Raw genomic sequence first — 14,759 nt, 5'->3', positions numbered from 1 at the left:
CTGCTTCCCAAGAGCTTAGTACAGGGCTCTGCACAGAGCAAGTGCTCAATAAATAATCTTGACTGATTGACTGATTGATTAATTGATTGATCTCTGGGTCCTTTTTCCCCCAAGCCCAGAGGTGCCCGTTCCCAAGTGAGACCCAGTGATTTCCCACAGAAACAAAAAGAAATCCTGTCAACTGCCCCACTCTGTTACCAAATGACAAGTTCAGGGCGATTGCGATCAGATTCTTCAAGAATTAGCACTTGAGAAGCAGCGTGTGGATAGTGTCTGGGCTTGGGTTCTAATCCCACCTCTGCCAGTTCATTCATTCAGTCGTATTTATTGAGCATTTACTGTGTGCAGAGTACTGTACTACAGAGCACTTGGGAAAGTACAATACAACAATAAACAGTAACATTCCCCGCCCACAGTGAGCTTACACTAGTTCACTGTGTGACCGCGGACAAGTCACTTCGCTTCTCTGGGCCTCAGTTGTCTCATCTGTAAAATGGGGATTAAGACGGTGAGCCCCATGTAAGACATGGACTGGGATTAGCTTGTATCTACCTCAGTGCTTAGTACAGTGAGAAGCAGCGTGGCTCAGTGGAAAGAGCCTGGGCTTGGGAGTCAGAGGTCATGGGTTCTAATCCCAGCTCTGCCACTTGTCAGCTGTGTGACCTTGGGCAAGTCACTTCACTTCTCTGGGCCTCAGTTACTTCATCTGGAAAATGGGGATGAAGACTGTGAGCCCTACGTGGGACAACCTGATCACCTTGTATCTCCCTCAGTGCTTAGAACAGTGCTTGGCACGTAGTAAGTGCTTAACAAATACCAACATCATTATTATTATTATTATTATTATTATTATTACAGTGTCTGGCACACAGTTAACGCTTAACAAATGCCATAAATAAAAAAGATTCTCCATTAAGCCCTGAGCGGATATGGAAGACATTTGACCTGCACAAGTATGAAGGCATTCAGCCCTTCAGAACCAAGGCCCAGCAGCGTGGCTCAGTGGAAAGAGCCCAGGCCTGGGAATCAGAGGTCATGGGTTCTAATCCCGGCTCTGCCACTTGTCTTCTGTGTGACCTTGGGCAAGTAGCTTCACTTCTCTGTGCCTCAGTGACCTCATCTGTAAAATGGGGATGAAGACTGTGAGCCCCTCGTGGGACAAACTGATTACCATGGATCTACCCCAGAGCTTAGAATAGCGCTTGGCACATAGTAAGTGCTTAACAAATTGTTATTATTCTCACCAAGGGATGTGGGTTCTAATCCTGGCTCTGCCACTTGTCTGCTGTGTGACCTTGGGCAAGTCGCTTCATTTATCTGTGCCTCAGTGACCTCATCTGTAAAATGAGAATAAAGACTGTGAGCCCCTTGTAGGGCAAACTGATTACCATGGATCTACCCCAGAGCTTAGAATAGCGCTTGGCACATAGGAAGCGCTTAACAAATTGTTATTTTTCTCACCAAGGGGTGTGGGTTCTAATCCCGGCTCTGCCATTTATCTGCTGTGTGACCTTGGGCAAGCCACTTCACTCCTCTGGGACTTAGTTACCTCATCGGTGAAATGGGGATTAAGACTGTGAGCCCTATGTGGGACCACCTGATTACCTTGTATCTACCCCAGAGCTTAGAATAGCGCTTGGCACATAGTAAGTGCTTAACAAATCATTATTATTCTCACCAAGGGACACACCGAGAGCCCTTGAAGGGAAAAGACCATCAGGCCCTGGGAAGCTGGGGGCTATCCTCGCTCTGGACAGACGGACCCCATGCTTCCCCATTTCACGCCACCTCATTTCCTCAGTGTTTTGCAATCCTGAATATGCACAGCTGGCAGCCGAATGCCGGTTTGATACTAACAGTTTAGACATCTTTAGACGGAGCAGATGGAAAATTTTACACAAATGAAGTAGGAGAAAGTGTGCAATTAGGGTTTTATCTGCAGCTCCGCCATGCATCCTTTGCTTGGGTGGAACATCACCTTCGTGTGGTCATGGTCTCTGCTTGCATCCTGTTCTTCTTTCTTAGCCCTCTTGCGTTAAGAAAACTTTCGCTTAATATAGTGCCTGGCACATAGATAAGAGCTTAACAAATACCATTATTAGTATTATTTTGGTTTTGGTTGCAGATGGTTGAAGCCTTTAGGCTGTGAACCCCTCTGGGACCAGGACTGTCTGATTTAATTATCCTATAGCTACTTTAGCTCTCGACACAGCTCCTGACACATAGGAAGTGTTTATCGATCCATCAGTCTGCCGATCAATCGTATTTATTGAGCACTTACTCTGCGTGGAACACTGTACTAAGCACTTGGAAGAGTACAATGTAACAATATAGTTATGATCATCAATAATAATAATAACTGTGGTATTTGTTAAGCATTTATCTAAATGCCAAGCACTGTACTGAGCACCGGGGTAGATACGAGACGATCACATGGGGCTCACAGTCCAAGCAGGAGGGAGAACACATATTGAATCCACATTTTGCAGATGAGGGAACTGAGGCACAGAGAAGTGAAGTGATTCACCCAATATCACACAGCAGGTAAGTGGCAGAGCTGGGATTCGAACCTACGGCCTCTGACTCCCGGGCCAGTGCTCTTTCCACTAGACCACATATCATTATTATTATTATTATTGTTATTATTATTAATCACGACTAAGCCCAGGCTGCCGCAGTCAGAGTCATAAAGTCTGCCCAGTCTGACCAGTAGAAATGTCTCGAGCCACCGAGTACATTTAAGGTAGCATCCCAAAATCGCAATCGCTCCAAGAAAATCCCAGACTGGCCTTTTTGTGGGTTTTTTTTTTTTTTCCAATAGCTTATTCATGATGTTCATTATTATGAGTTGTAAAGACTATGAGAATTTCATTTTTAAAATGTCTTATGGAATGTATCACTTTCTTAGATCTTGTCGACATGCTGTGGAAACCATAACATAAAATATGAGTTACTTACAATAACTAATTTTAATCCCATCTGCTAAGTATGACAACATTAGCATTTCCACTTAATTAAAAACACCCTTAAAGCAGCAATGTTTTAATCACTCCATTTTATTTACTCTCCTCCGGTGTCACTTATAATTGTAACTTTTTATTTTTTAATAATGAGGGTTTTTTTTTTCCTCTCCGCACATCACACACAAAAAAGTGCTGTCGATAATTAGCAGTCTTCTGTTATTACCCAACTCAGGTGTCACAACTGTGTCTCATCCTCATTACAGTAAAAAATTTCACCTATCAGATTCATTATTGCTAGATAATGCAACTGAACCACGACAGACCCTGCAGAAAAGTAATTCAGCCAGGCAAAATTATCAGCTAATTATATTTAGAATCAAAAGCCCAACAACTATTTGCAGATAAATTGTATGAATTGAAGTGAATAGATAGGAATATTAAGATTCATAGATTTAGCAGATGATTTGTTAATTGGAATAAAAAGGTCATTACTAGCCATTTTAACAATAGATCAATTGAAACCCTATTTAATATTTAACTGGTAGTGCATAGGATGGGAAATAATGAATAATTGTATTATTGTCAGGATATGATCCTTTGCTTCAAAATGACAGAAACGGTAGAAACTTTGGATTGGCCACTATGTGCAATGTGCTATTAAAATGCATGGCTATGCAAATCTGTTTCAAAGTCTAGTAATCACATCTAAATACTGTTCAGCGCTGGGTCTTTCTCAGACTGGAGATGTTCGGAAATGCAACTCTGACTTTTTTTTTTTCTTCCCCCTTTCTGGACGACTTCAAAAATCGAGTTGTGAATCAAGTCGCCCATCCAGAGAAGCAATCCCTCCAAACCGGGGGCGGGTGTTTGTCGGCAACGGAGCGGTCAACCCGTCGGGCGTATTTATCGAGCACTTACTGAGTGCAGATCTGTACTAAGCACTTGGGAGAGTACACAATTCTGCTGGTTTTTGAGGGGGTGGCATTGGAAAGGAGAGTGAGCTCGTTAACGATGACTCCACAATCAGCTTAGCTGCTGTGAAAGTGCAGATATACCTCACAGTCGCGGGTGTCCTCGAAGTTTCTGGGATTTGATTTTTTTTTGGGGGGGTCTACGTGGATGCAAGAGGCAGTTTGGGCTTTTATCTTGTTTTTGTACAGTTGTCGCAGTGTCTGGGACAGTACGGTGTTTAGTCCAGTGTGTGGTACATAGTAAGCACTAAAATACCATCATTCCCCCAGAAGACATGCCCGATTCGCGCCCCCAGAGCTAGCCTAGGCTTACGAACTGTGCCGCTAGGCGGGAGGCATTCAAGATCCTTTCCTGTGTTTCATCCAGCGCTTAGAACAGTGCTTTGCACATAGTAAGCCCTTAATAAATGCCATTATCATTATTATAGACACTGCTCAACTGCTCCCATCAGAACATCCACGCCCGCACCACTTGTGGATCTCAAAATACAAAGCCTCCCCATCCCTTCTCCTAAACCAGAAATTATTACCCCGTCCTGGTTAAGAGCCTTAGACTCTTTCGAGTGGAGAAAGGAAAATAATAATAATAATAAAAACCTTTGAAAACCTCTGGTTTTAAAAACTTTGCAGCATCAAAGAAAATCCAGGCCTGGCTAAACGAATTATTTAGGTGAATGTTATGAGAGGGAGAAAACATCACCCACATGAAAAAAAACACACGAAAGAGCTTAAATTGGCTTTGTTTTGTCATTGTAAATAAACAGGGTAAATATTGACATGACCTGGAATTATTTCTGGGTTTAAAAAAAAAAAAAAGCCCAGAGTTTAAAATAAAATTCCTCCTTTGGTCAATGTTTTGGATGTAATTCAAAGACTCTTGTAAAATAAACATATTTTAAGAAGTGTTTTGAGTTTCGGTGCATCGTTTCTAGCCAGCAGCAATTACAGTGGTATCTTTAAAGTTTATTATATGTCAGATCAATGGCCATTATGCAGGAAAAAGGAAATTCAAACAATCTCCCTGTCCTTAACCCTTTCCCTTATCAAAGCTGCAGGCTTTGGGTTTCAGTCTTGCGGCTGCTCAGATCCCATTCGGGAGAAGTTTAAAGCGCTAACTTTGGGACTTGTTTATGCCCGGCAAACCAGAAAGGTTCTCATTTCCGGCGTCTAAATTGTTTCTCCAGAAAACAAAACGGCGAAACCGCTGAGGTGCCCTGCCAGCAGAATCCTGACAGTGTTTATTAAAAAGGAAAATTTTATGTTCCGCATTATAATGAAGGGCTCCGGAGCCTGGGCATGAAAGGAAACTCTCCCGGCACCCGACACCCTTGGCAGCCTTTTTTTTTCTCTCTCTCTCTCTCTCCCCTCCATGGAGGGGCCAGGGTCCTTGGGCCTTGGCGTTGAAGGAGGCAGGCGGCCCTGGGAAGGGACCGGACGTCGGGTCGGACCGGTTTGGAAGCGAGTATCCAGTATCCCGAATGTGTGGCGTTATTAAGAAAAGCTGTCCCTGTTTCGCCGTGTTGTTACATGTGTTTATCCGCTGATTATAAAACGTGTTAAACAGTATTTAAAAAACAAAAAAATGCAGAACTGCGCTTTGATTTATTCAGCGCACAAAACATATGCTTTCCGTTCTGTTCTATGAAATTCATATATGATCGATAACGCCTCTTAAAAGAGCAGCTCCTGCAGGAAGATTGGCGTCCAATGAGTCCTTTGCCTCCTCGCCCTTGGCACTCCGGGTCCGGCGTCAGCTCCCGGAACGCTTCACGACCAAGAGGGGTGAAGTCCGTGCGATGCCGTGACCATCTAGGTATTCATCTGGCTCTTTTTTCTCTCTTCTCTAGGCTAGAAGCTGTGCACTGCGGTTGCTTCCCACTGTGTCCCAGAGCTTTGGTTTATCCGGAAATCTTCCCAGGTACTTGGTGGGAACGCCCTTCCCTCCTCTGCCAAGATTAAGCCCCGATTCTTGTGAAATTGGAAAGTTTAAAAATCAACTCAGGCAAGAGTAATTGTTTATTTGGCAAGTCAACATGTTAGTGTTAAGGAAAATTTTATGTGTTTTAATACATTAGAGTAAGCTTATATTTACCATCTGTTCTTTCAAGATAATAAAAAAGCAAGTTTTCAAATTGCATTCTTCATTGTGAGTCTCTGCATCCCCTAATGATGGCGTTTCAGAAGCAGGTCAGAAAGCGCTTCCAGATTTTTCGGCGATTTCGCCCGAAAACCCGAGATCTAGACTTGCCCATCCAAATGATGGGGTAAATGCAACGGTTAATGAGCTGCAAACTAACCTATGCATAGCTCCCCCCAATTTAGTAGTGGGCCTTTGCTTAAAAAAAAAAAAACAAAAAACTCATCGCTAAATGGATCACACATGCATTGTGTTACATTAGAATCATGTATTTTAATCACCCAAAGGAGATGTCTAAACAGCACAACTACACAGTCTTATTTAGCATTAAACACCCTTGTGAGCTGAGGTAACCCTTATAAAATCATGCTTAAATAATGTACAACACACGGCGCAGAGAGCAATATGCATTTTTAATTAGTAAAGTGACTAATATCGAGAGTGTGCTTTGAGGTTTTTGTTTCATTAAAAATGTATTTGTTTTTCCTGCAGCTGAATATCTGTATTCGACACCTGAACAGCTTTTTAAAAGACTCCGCAATTTCTGTAGGAGACCAGATACTGTACGGAGACATCTCTATAAGGTACTCATTGAGACTAGATTTACGTGGTACCGCGCCGTATTGAAGTACAAAGAAAAATCTAAAAAAAAACCCAACATTTAATTAACATACTAATGTTTAAAGGAAACATGCTAGGGAGGGATATTAGTCGTTACACTAACAAGGATTAATTAAACCGGATGCCAGTTGTAGTAACCTAGGTCTTATGAAATACGTGCACCCCATGCACACGCTCCTTGCTTTTTTGAAAATTTATTGTTTTCCGAGATGAGCGTCCCTTACATTTGGGCCCAGGAGGCTTATAAAAATGAACCTGGATTAATATAACTCATTAGTTTAAAAGGAAGTAAAAGGAGGAGTCTACAATTACGCTAATGAGGATAAGCCGCTTCGTGTCGTGGGGGGGAGTCAAAGGTCCTCAAAAATTCCAGGTGTGGGGACACGAGTCCCGCTTCCCCGGGACCCACGGGCTCCTTCCCATGTCGGACCCGTCGGCGAAAAGGGAACGATGGGAGCCAAACCCGGGCCTGGGAAGTTTCTCGTCCATCACGGCCATAGAGGAAATGCCGGGGGTGGACGGAAGTCATCCCATCTCCCTCACAAAGGGCTCTTTTTTCCCTCCCCGATCTAAAGTCAAAAACGGCCGATGGGGAGGGACGCTCGGACAAGTCCCCGTAAGAAATCCACATCACCCACGGAGGGATACCTCAGCCCCGGCACCTTCGAGGGGGCCGCTAGGCCTGCTCCTTCTCAGCGCAGACATCGCGGAAACCCATTCCGGCCCGCTGGCTCGAAGGCCGAGATCCACCCGTTTCCCCCTGGTTCCCTCGTAAAACTCGCCCGGGGAATTTTGTCTCCCCTTTCCTCCGGGCTGAGAAGATACATATTTACATAGCGATACATCAAAACGGGACTCTGTTTCTGCAGGAAACAGTTAAAACTTCAAGAAGAAAGGAGAGAACCGAAAATGCAATTTAACACCCAATTTCAAGCTCATTATCTTTCATTGTCTATTAACTTGGCAATGGCTCAGAAGGTGGCTCATAATAGTTTAAAATGCTGACTGAACAGTTCCAGTATGCGGCATTACTTCTTGAGTCAATACTATTGTATCGTTATTTCGGGGTGGGCGGGGAGGGGGGGGTTCTCAGGAAAAAACGGTGCTTGCAGAGGTTTACCTTGACATTTCCAAATTCTTCCAGCCCGGGAGCAGTTCAGCGGGGCCGGGGAGGGGGACGTGATCCTGGGGAGAGTCCGGATGGCAGTGACACCCACGCACAAGCCGGTGACGAGAACCGAACACGGAGGGAATCTTCTTGTTCTCCTCAGGGTGTACGGAACGGCCGTGGTTGCTGTGCCTTCCAGGGGCTTCTAGGGGAACTGATTGAGAAGTAGCGAGGTCTAGTGGTTAGTGGCTTGGTCCTGGGAGTTATTCATTCATTCGTTCAATCGTATTTATTGAGCGCCCCACCGCTTCTTTGCTCTATGACCTTGGGCAAGTCCCCTCTGGGCCTCAGTCCCCTCATCCGTCAAATGGGGATTAAGACCGTGAGCCCCCCGTGGGACAGCCTGATCACCTTGTTTCCACCCCAGTGCTTAGGACAGTGCTTGACGCATAGTAAGCGCTTAACAGATACCGTCATTATTATCATTATTCCCTGGGCCCCAGTTCCCTCATCTGTAAAACGGAGATTAAGGCTGTGAGCTCCACGTGGAAAAAGGATTGTGTCCAACTTGATACTCTTGTATCTCCCCCAGAACTTAGTACAGTGTCTGGCACATAGCAAGCCCTTAACAAATATCGTGAAAAAAAGAAGTGTTGGAGGAGAATTGGCCGTGCCTGCGTCTGCCGTCGGATGCAGTGTCCGGTCCCAGCGCTGAAATTTGGGGTGCTGAGGGGACCACCCCCCCTCCCGAGCCTCACCTCTTTCAAGGAACAGCCACACTTCAACACCTGGATAGGATTCCACAAATGATCCATTTTCCCCATAATTCGCTATGATGATTCCCTGGGGGGCCGGCAGCTTAAGGAAGCCCACAAATCCTTCCTCGGGGCTCACGATTCCCTCCAAGTGGCTTTATGGAGAGGCCGGGCTCATTGTACAGGAAGCTGCTCTTCCCTTAGCAGGGTGCTGTCTACGTGGCCTCCAAATGGAGTTTGATTTTTCATCTATAATCTTTTCATGGTATTCGTTGACCGCTTCCTATTGTCTCCCCCTTTTAGACTGTGTCTCCCCCTTTTAGACTGTGAGCCCACTGTTGGGTAGGGACTGTCTCTATATGTTGCCAATTTGTACTTCCCAAGCGCTTAGTACAGTGCTCTGCACATAATAAGCGCTCAATAAATACGATTGATGATGATGATGATGATGATGATGATGATGATGATGTGCCAGGCACCATAATAAGCGCTGGAATAGAGACAAGCTATTCAGGTTGGACACAGTCCCTCTCCTACGTGGGGCTCACAGTCTTCATCCCCATTTTACAGAGGAGGTCACCGAGGCGTGAAAAAGTGAAGCAACTTGGCCACAGTCGCAGAGCGGACAAGTGGCAGGGCCGGGATTGGATAAAAGGCACAATAACCAGAGACATTCCCTCATCCTCGCTGGTAAAAGGGAGGCGTTTATATAGGAAGCCATTCTAAATTCATGGCAAGGACTCACCACCCCTCCAGAAACCCCTAAAGTCCTTAAAGCTCAGAGAGAGTCGTAGTCTGTGTGAACCCCTCAGTGAGGATTCCTTCCCATTTGCCTGGTGGAGAAGGGACTCTGGCCTTCTCCAATAGATAAATGGTCAGGAAATATGCCAGTGGCGGATTGCTAAATCCGAGTTTCAGTCTGATGCCTTTGGCAAGAGCCGATGTCGATCCAGACGCTGTCTTTCACTTGGGTGCTGTTATTGCAATATGTCTTTAAAAACCACAAAGGGGAGAAAAAAAAATCCCAAACTTAAAAATATGGCTTTTCAAAGCTGGTTTTTCCAGGACACTGCATTGGCAATATCCAGGGAGGCGCTGTGGTTTCTGGGAGAAAGCCTCTTTTCTTAGTCCTTGCAACAAACGATCAAGTCACACATCACATATGTCATTGGCCTAATTTTTTTTTTCCTCTGGTATTTGTTAAGCACTTATTATGTGGCAGACACTGTACTAAGCACTGGGATAGATACAAGCTAATCGGGTTGGACGCACACTTCACTATACCCCATCCCCAGGTAGAATGCTTTCTCACTAATTAATTCATTCAATCGTATTTATTCATTCATTCACTCGTATTTATTGAGTGCTTACTGTGTGCACAGCACTGTACTAAGCGCTTGGGAAGTACAAATTGGCAACATGTAGAGATGGCCCCTACCCAACAACAGGCTCACAGTCTAGAAGGGGGAGACGTGTCCCATTAGAGCTCACAATCTTTACCCCCAATTTGCAGGTGAGGTAACTGGGCCCAGAGAAGTGAAGTGATTTGCCCAGGGTCACACGGCAGACAAGTGGCAGAGGCAGGATTAGAACCCAGGTCCTCCGACCTCCAGGCAGCTCATGCATTAGGCGCCAAACCATAAACTTCTAATATAAACACCTTTTTTTTTTTTACTAATAAGGATGAAAGAATATCACTGGGTACCCTCAGTCTTTATGTGCTGTCTTTCAAATTTTTAATTCTGTTCGTACCATTTTCTGCCATAGAAAGTGTTCAGAGATGTAGACTGTCACCCGAACTCAAGCCTTTATGCCTGGTGTTGTCCTTCAAACCTCTCATTCTATTATTGCCATTTTATTTTGTGAGGAAGCGTGCAAAGACCCTGGTGAAGGACTTAAGGCATGGAAAAAGGCCTCCTACACAAGGGATGCCAGTGACAATAGCCGAAGCCATTGGTGGCAAGAAAACTCATGGTCAGTCAGTCAGTCAATTAGTCAGTCAGTCAGTTAATCGTATTTATTGAGTACTTACTCTGTGCAGATCACTGTACTAAGCATTTCGGAGAGTACAAAATATAACAGTATAACAGACACATTCCCCGCCCACAGCATGGCTCAGTGGAAAGAGCCCGGGCTTTGGAGTCAGAGGTCATGGGTTCAAATCCTGGCTCTGCCAATTGTCAGCTTTGCGACTTTGGGCAAGTCACTTCACTTCTCTGTGCCTCAGTTTCCTCATCTGTAAAATGGGGATTAAGACTGTGAGCCCCCCGTGGGACAACCTGATCACCTTGTTCCCTCCCCAGCGCTTAGAGCAGTGCTTGGCACAGGGTAAGCACTTAATAAATGCTATCATTATTATTATTAATAATAATAATAAGCTTACAGTCTAGAGGTTGTCCTGCCAGTTTGAAATCATAAGCTCCCGTAGATAGTAAACCTTTTTATATTGGAAATTCATGGACGGCCAGGGTCGTGTCTAGTTATTGTCCCCTCCCAAACGCTTAGTACAGTCCACACCTGCATGCAGCAATTACTCAAGAAATTCCATTAATTGATTGATTGACTGATTGAAGTACAGAGCCAAGTCCTCAATGCTGCCTTTTGCCAAAGAAAGTTGGTTGCCGGGGTGTCTGTAGAAGCAGGTACAGCAAACAACGAAGCAGGCATTTATAGTTCAATGTTTTTAGTGACAGCCTTTGATCTCTGGGTATAATCCATTAAATGGTATGTTGAGGTTTCCCGAGGTGAGCAACAGCATGTTTTGCTTCTGCTGTTCTCAGTCAGCTCTTTGTGGGCAGGGAATGTGACGACCAACTCTATTGGTTTGTACTCTCTCCCAAGTGGTTAGTACAGTGTTCTGCCCACAGAAAACACTCAATAAGTACCACTGATTGAAGTGCTCTCAAGCGCTTCGTAGGGTGCTTTGAACTCCTTTAGTGTTTGGTCTATACCATAGGTCAGTGGATAACTCCTGGGTCCCAGCCATGCCATCTCGGATAGTGAGGTTGGACCTCTGACCTGATTCCATGTCGTGATGTTCTTGTCCACATTTACTGTTCTATTTATTTTATTTTGTTAATATGTTTTGTTTTGTTGCCTGCCTCCCCCTTCTAGACTGTGAGCCCGCCGTTGGGTAGGGACTGTCTCTATATGTTGCCAACTTGTACTTCTCAAGTGCTTAGTACAGTGCTCTGCACACAGTAAGCGCTTAATAAATATGATTGAATGAATGAATGAATGAATGGGGAAAGTCAGGAGTGAGTCCTAAGAGTCCTGTAGGAAGACAGGCCCGAGTACAGTACAGTGCTCTGCTCCCGGCTCTGCCACTCGTCAGCTGGGTGACTTTGGGCAAGTCACTTCACTTTTCTGGGCCTCTATTACCTCATCTGGAAAATGGGGATTAAGACTGTGAGCCCCATGTGGGACAATCTGATCAATTTATATCCTCCCCAGCGCTTAGAACAGTGCTCAGCACACAGTAAGCGCTTAATAATAACAATAATAATAATAATAATAATAATGGCATTATTAAGCGCTTACTATGTACAAAGCACTGTTCTAAGTGCTGGGGAGGTTCCAAGGTAATCAGGTTGCCCCACGTGAGGCTCACAGTCTTAATCCTCACTTTACAGATGAGGTAACAGGCACAGAGAAGTGAAGTGACTTGCCCAAAGTCACACAGCTGATAAGTGGCAGAGCTGGGATTTGAACCCATGACCTCTGACTCCAAAGCCCAGGCTCTTTTCACTGAACCACGCTGCTTCCCCTACTAATAAATAGGCATGGAATAATTTTCATAGTTTTCTATGTTTTCTTCCCACCAATGGCTTTGGCTATTGTCACTGGCACCCCTTGTGTAGGAGGCCTTTTTCCATGCCTTAATATTAGGCATGCTGCTTAATAAAAACTGTTATTTTTATTATTAAACTGTTATTATTGTTATTATTATTATTATTATTATTATTATTATTATTATTATCTCTTTCTCTCTGCCTCCGTTCTATCACATTTCTGAGAGTTGAAACCCACAGAACGGTGATTTGTTCTCTCCCTTACCTTCCTTTGGCTGTTCTAAACATTGAAATGAAGAAGATGATGATGATGGTATATGTTGAGCACTTATTATGTGCCAATCACTGTTCCAAGTGCTGATATAGATATGAGCTAATCAGATTGTCCCACATGGGGCTCAAGGTTCTTAATCCCCATTTCGCAGATGAGGTAACTGAGGCCCAGAGAAGTGAAGTGATTTGCCCAAGGTCACATAGCAGACCAGTGGCAGAGCCGGGATTAGAACCCACGACCTCTGACTCCCAAGCTTGGGCTCTTCTCACTAGAACATGCTGCTTCTCATACTGTAAAGTGAGTTGGAATGCAAAAGTCCTGGCCTCTGCTACTGATAATAATCAATCGCTGGCATTTATTAAGCACTTACTGTGTGCCAAGCACTGTACTAAGCTCTTGGAAGAGTCCAATACAACAGAGTTGGTAGACACGTTCCTTGCCCTTCCTCTCAGACCGTGAGCTCCAAAGGGCAGGGATTTGATCCAGTCTCACTGTGGGCAGGGAATGTGTCTGGTTATCGTTGCACTGTAATAATAATGATTGTATTTGTTAAGCGCTTACTATGTGCCAAGCACTGTTCTAAGCACTAGGGTAGTTACAAGGTGATCAGGTTGTCCCACGTGGGGCTCACGGTCTTTTTCCCCATTTTACAGATGAGGGAACTGAGGCCCAGAGAAGTGAAGTGACTTGCCCAAGGTCACACAGCAGACAAGGGGCTGAGCCGGGATTAAAACCCATGACCTCTGCCCCCCAAGCTCATGCTCTTTCCACTGAGCCACGCTGCTTCTCTAAGCAGCGTTTAGTACAGTGCTCCACATACAGGAAGCGCTCAATAAATACGATTGCCTGACTGTCTGATTATTTTGAATCTTCCCCGACACTTAACATAATCCTTAACACACTGCAAGCCCTTAACAAATGCCATTCTTATTGTTATTAGAGGTAGTCCTAGTGCCAGTAGAAGGAGGAAAAATCTTCTAGACTAAACTCGTTTTGGGCAGGAAATGTGTCTGTTTATTGTAGTGTACTGTCCAAAGAGCTTAGTACAGTGCTCTGCACACAGTAAGCTCTCAACAAATACGAGTGAATGAAATACAATTGAATAGTAACAACAGTATCATTTATTGAGCGTCCACTTTGTGCTGTGTGTGTTCTAGGAGCTTGGGCAGTTCACAACAAAGAAGTGATACATTCCCTGCCCACGAGGAGCTTGCGTTCTCAGCGGGGGAGACCACCCTAAAAATATTTCCAGCCAGAGTGGTCACCATCAGCGGTCGAGACCCCAAATACTCGTGGGATGTAGTTGTTGGGAGTGAGGTCAGTCAGTCGGTCAATGACATTTATTGAGCACTTACTCTGTGCAGGGCACTGTACTGAGTGCTTCGGAGGGTACGCTATAAAAGACGCATTCCCTGCCCACAACAAGCTTGCGATCTACAGGGGGGGACGGACATTAATCGAAATAGATAAAATTCCACGGGATGGGTTCACCGTCGGCGATGATACCTGCTTCCAGAAACACCCGCCGGCATCCCGGAATGGGAAGCGGATTTGCCGAGAGGCAGAGGCTTCCCTCGGACCCTCCCCTGTCTTCCTCCCAGTGGGCCCCCGGCCCCTCTCCTCCGCGTTTCGTTCGTCTTGCTCTCTGCCATTCCTCTTTCTTTCCACAGGGCGAGATGGTTCGGTTTTCCTGGGCAGCCCTCCGTGGAGAATTCAGGTCTCTGCTTACCACAGAACCTAGGGAAGATTTGTGACAGATGGGAGCTAAGTCACAAACTTGCAGCCTCAGGCGGAATGCGCAGAACTTTCCAGCGTGCCCATATTTACCTGATCAGAAGGAACAGAAAATCTGCAGAGGAAGCGGAGTCTGGCTGCTTGTCATAGCTGACACAGAGCCATCTGCCACAAACCTGTGGTAGCTTCAGATCCCCAGTGGCTGCCACCACCCCAACTCAAATTAAACCCAGATTCCTAAAGACGTTGTGATGGTTACACATGTCCTCGGCATCACATGCAGAAGACGGTTCAAAAAAAAAAAAAAGAAGAGGAAGAAGAAGAAGAAAAGAAAAAAAGAGAGTAAAATGTGGCCTGTTGTATAACCACACTCATGTATGCCATATGGAGAGCCACATTGAATTT

At 45.0% G+C, this 14,759-nt stretch overlaps 1 protein-coding gene across 1 annotated transcript in view; it reads left to right on the top strand.

Moving 5' to 3' along the window:
- Positions 1-14,396, top strand: part of GTDC1 (glycosyltransferase like domain containing 1) — a 287,497-nt gene extending 273,101 nt beyond the window's left edge. Inside the window, exons 8-10 of the mRNA XM_038751780.1 lie at positions 5,782-5,852; positions 6,564-6,655; positions 14,291-14,396. Of these exons, the coding sequence (XP_038607708.1) occupies positions 5,782-5,852; positions 6,564-6,655; positions 14,291-14,374 (247 nt within the window). The 3' untranslated portion in view covers positions 14,375-14,396. The remainder of the gene's footprint in view (positions 1-5,781; positions 5,853-6,563; positions 6,656-14,290) is intronic.
- Positions 14,397-14,759: the final 363 nt, after the last annotated feature.

This window comes from Tachyglossus aculeatus, chromosome 9 (genome assembly GCF_015852505.1).
Source record: "Tachyglossus aculeatus isolate mTacAcu1 chromosome 9, mTacAcu1.pri, whole genome shotgun sequence".
Lineage (NCBI taxonomy): Eukaryota > Metazoa > Chordata > Mammalia > Monotremata > Tachyglossidae > Tachyglossus > Tachyglossus aculeatus.
The sequence above is the reverse complement of the archived record's forward strand: the minus strand, read 5'-3'. Positions and strand labels throughout refer to the sequence as shown.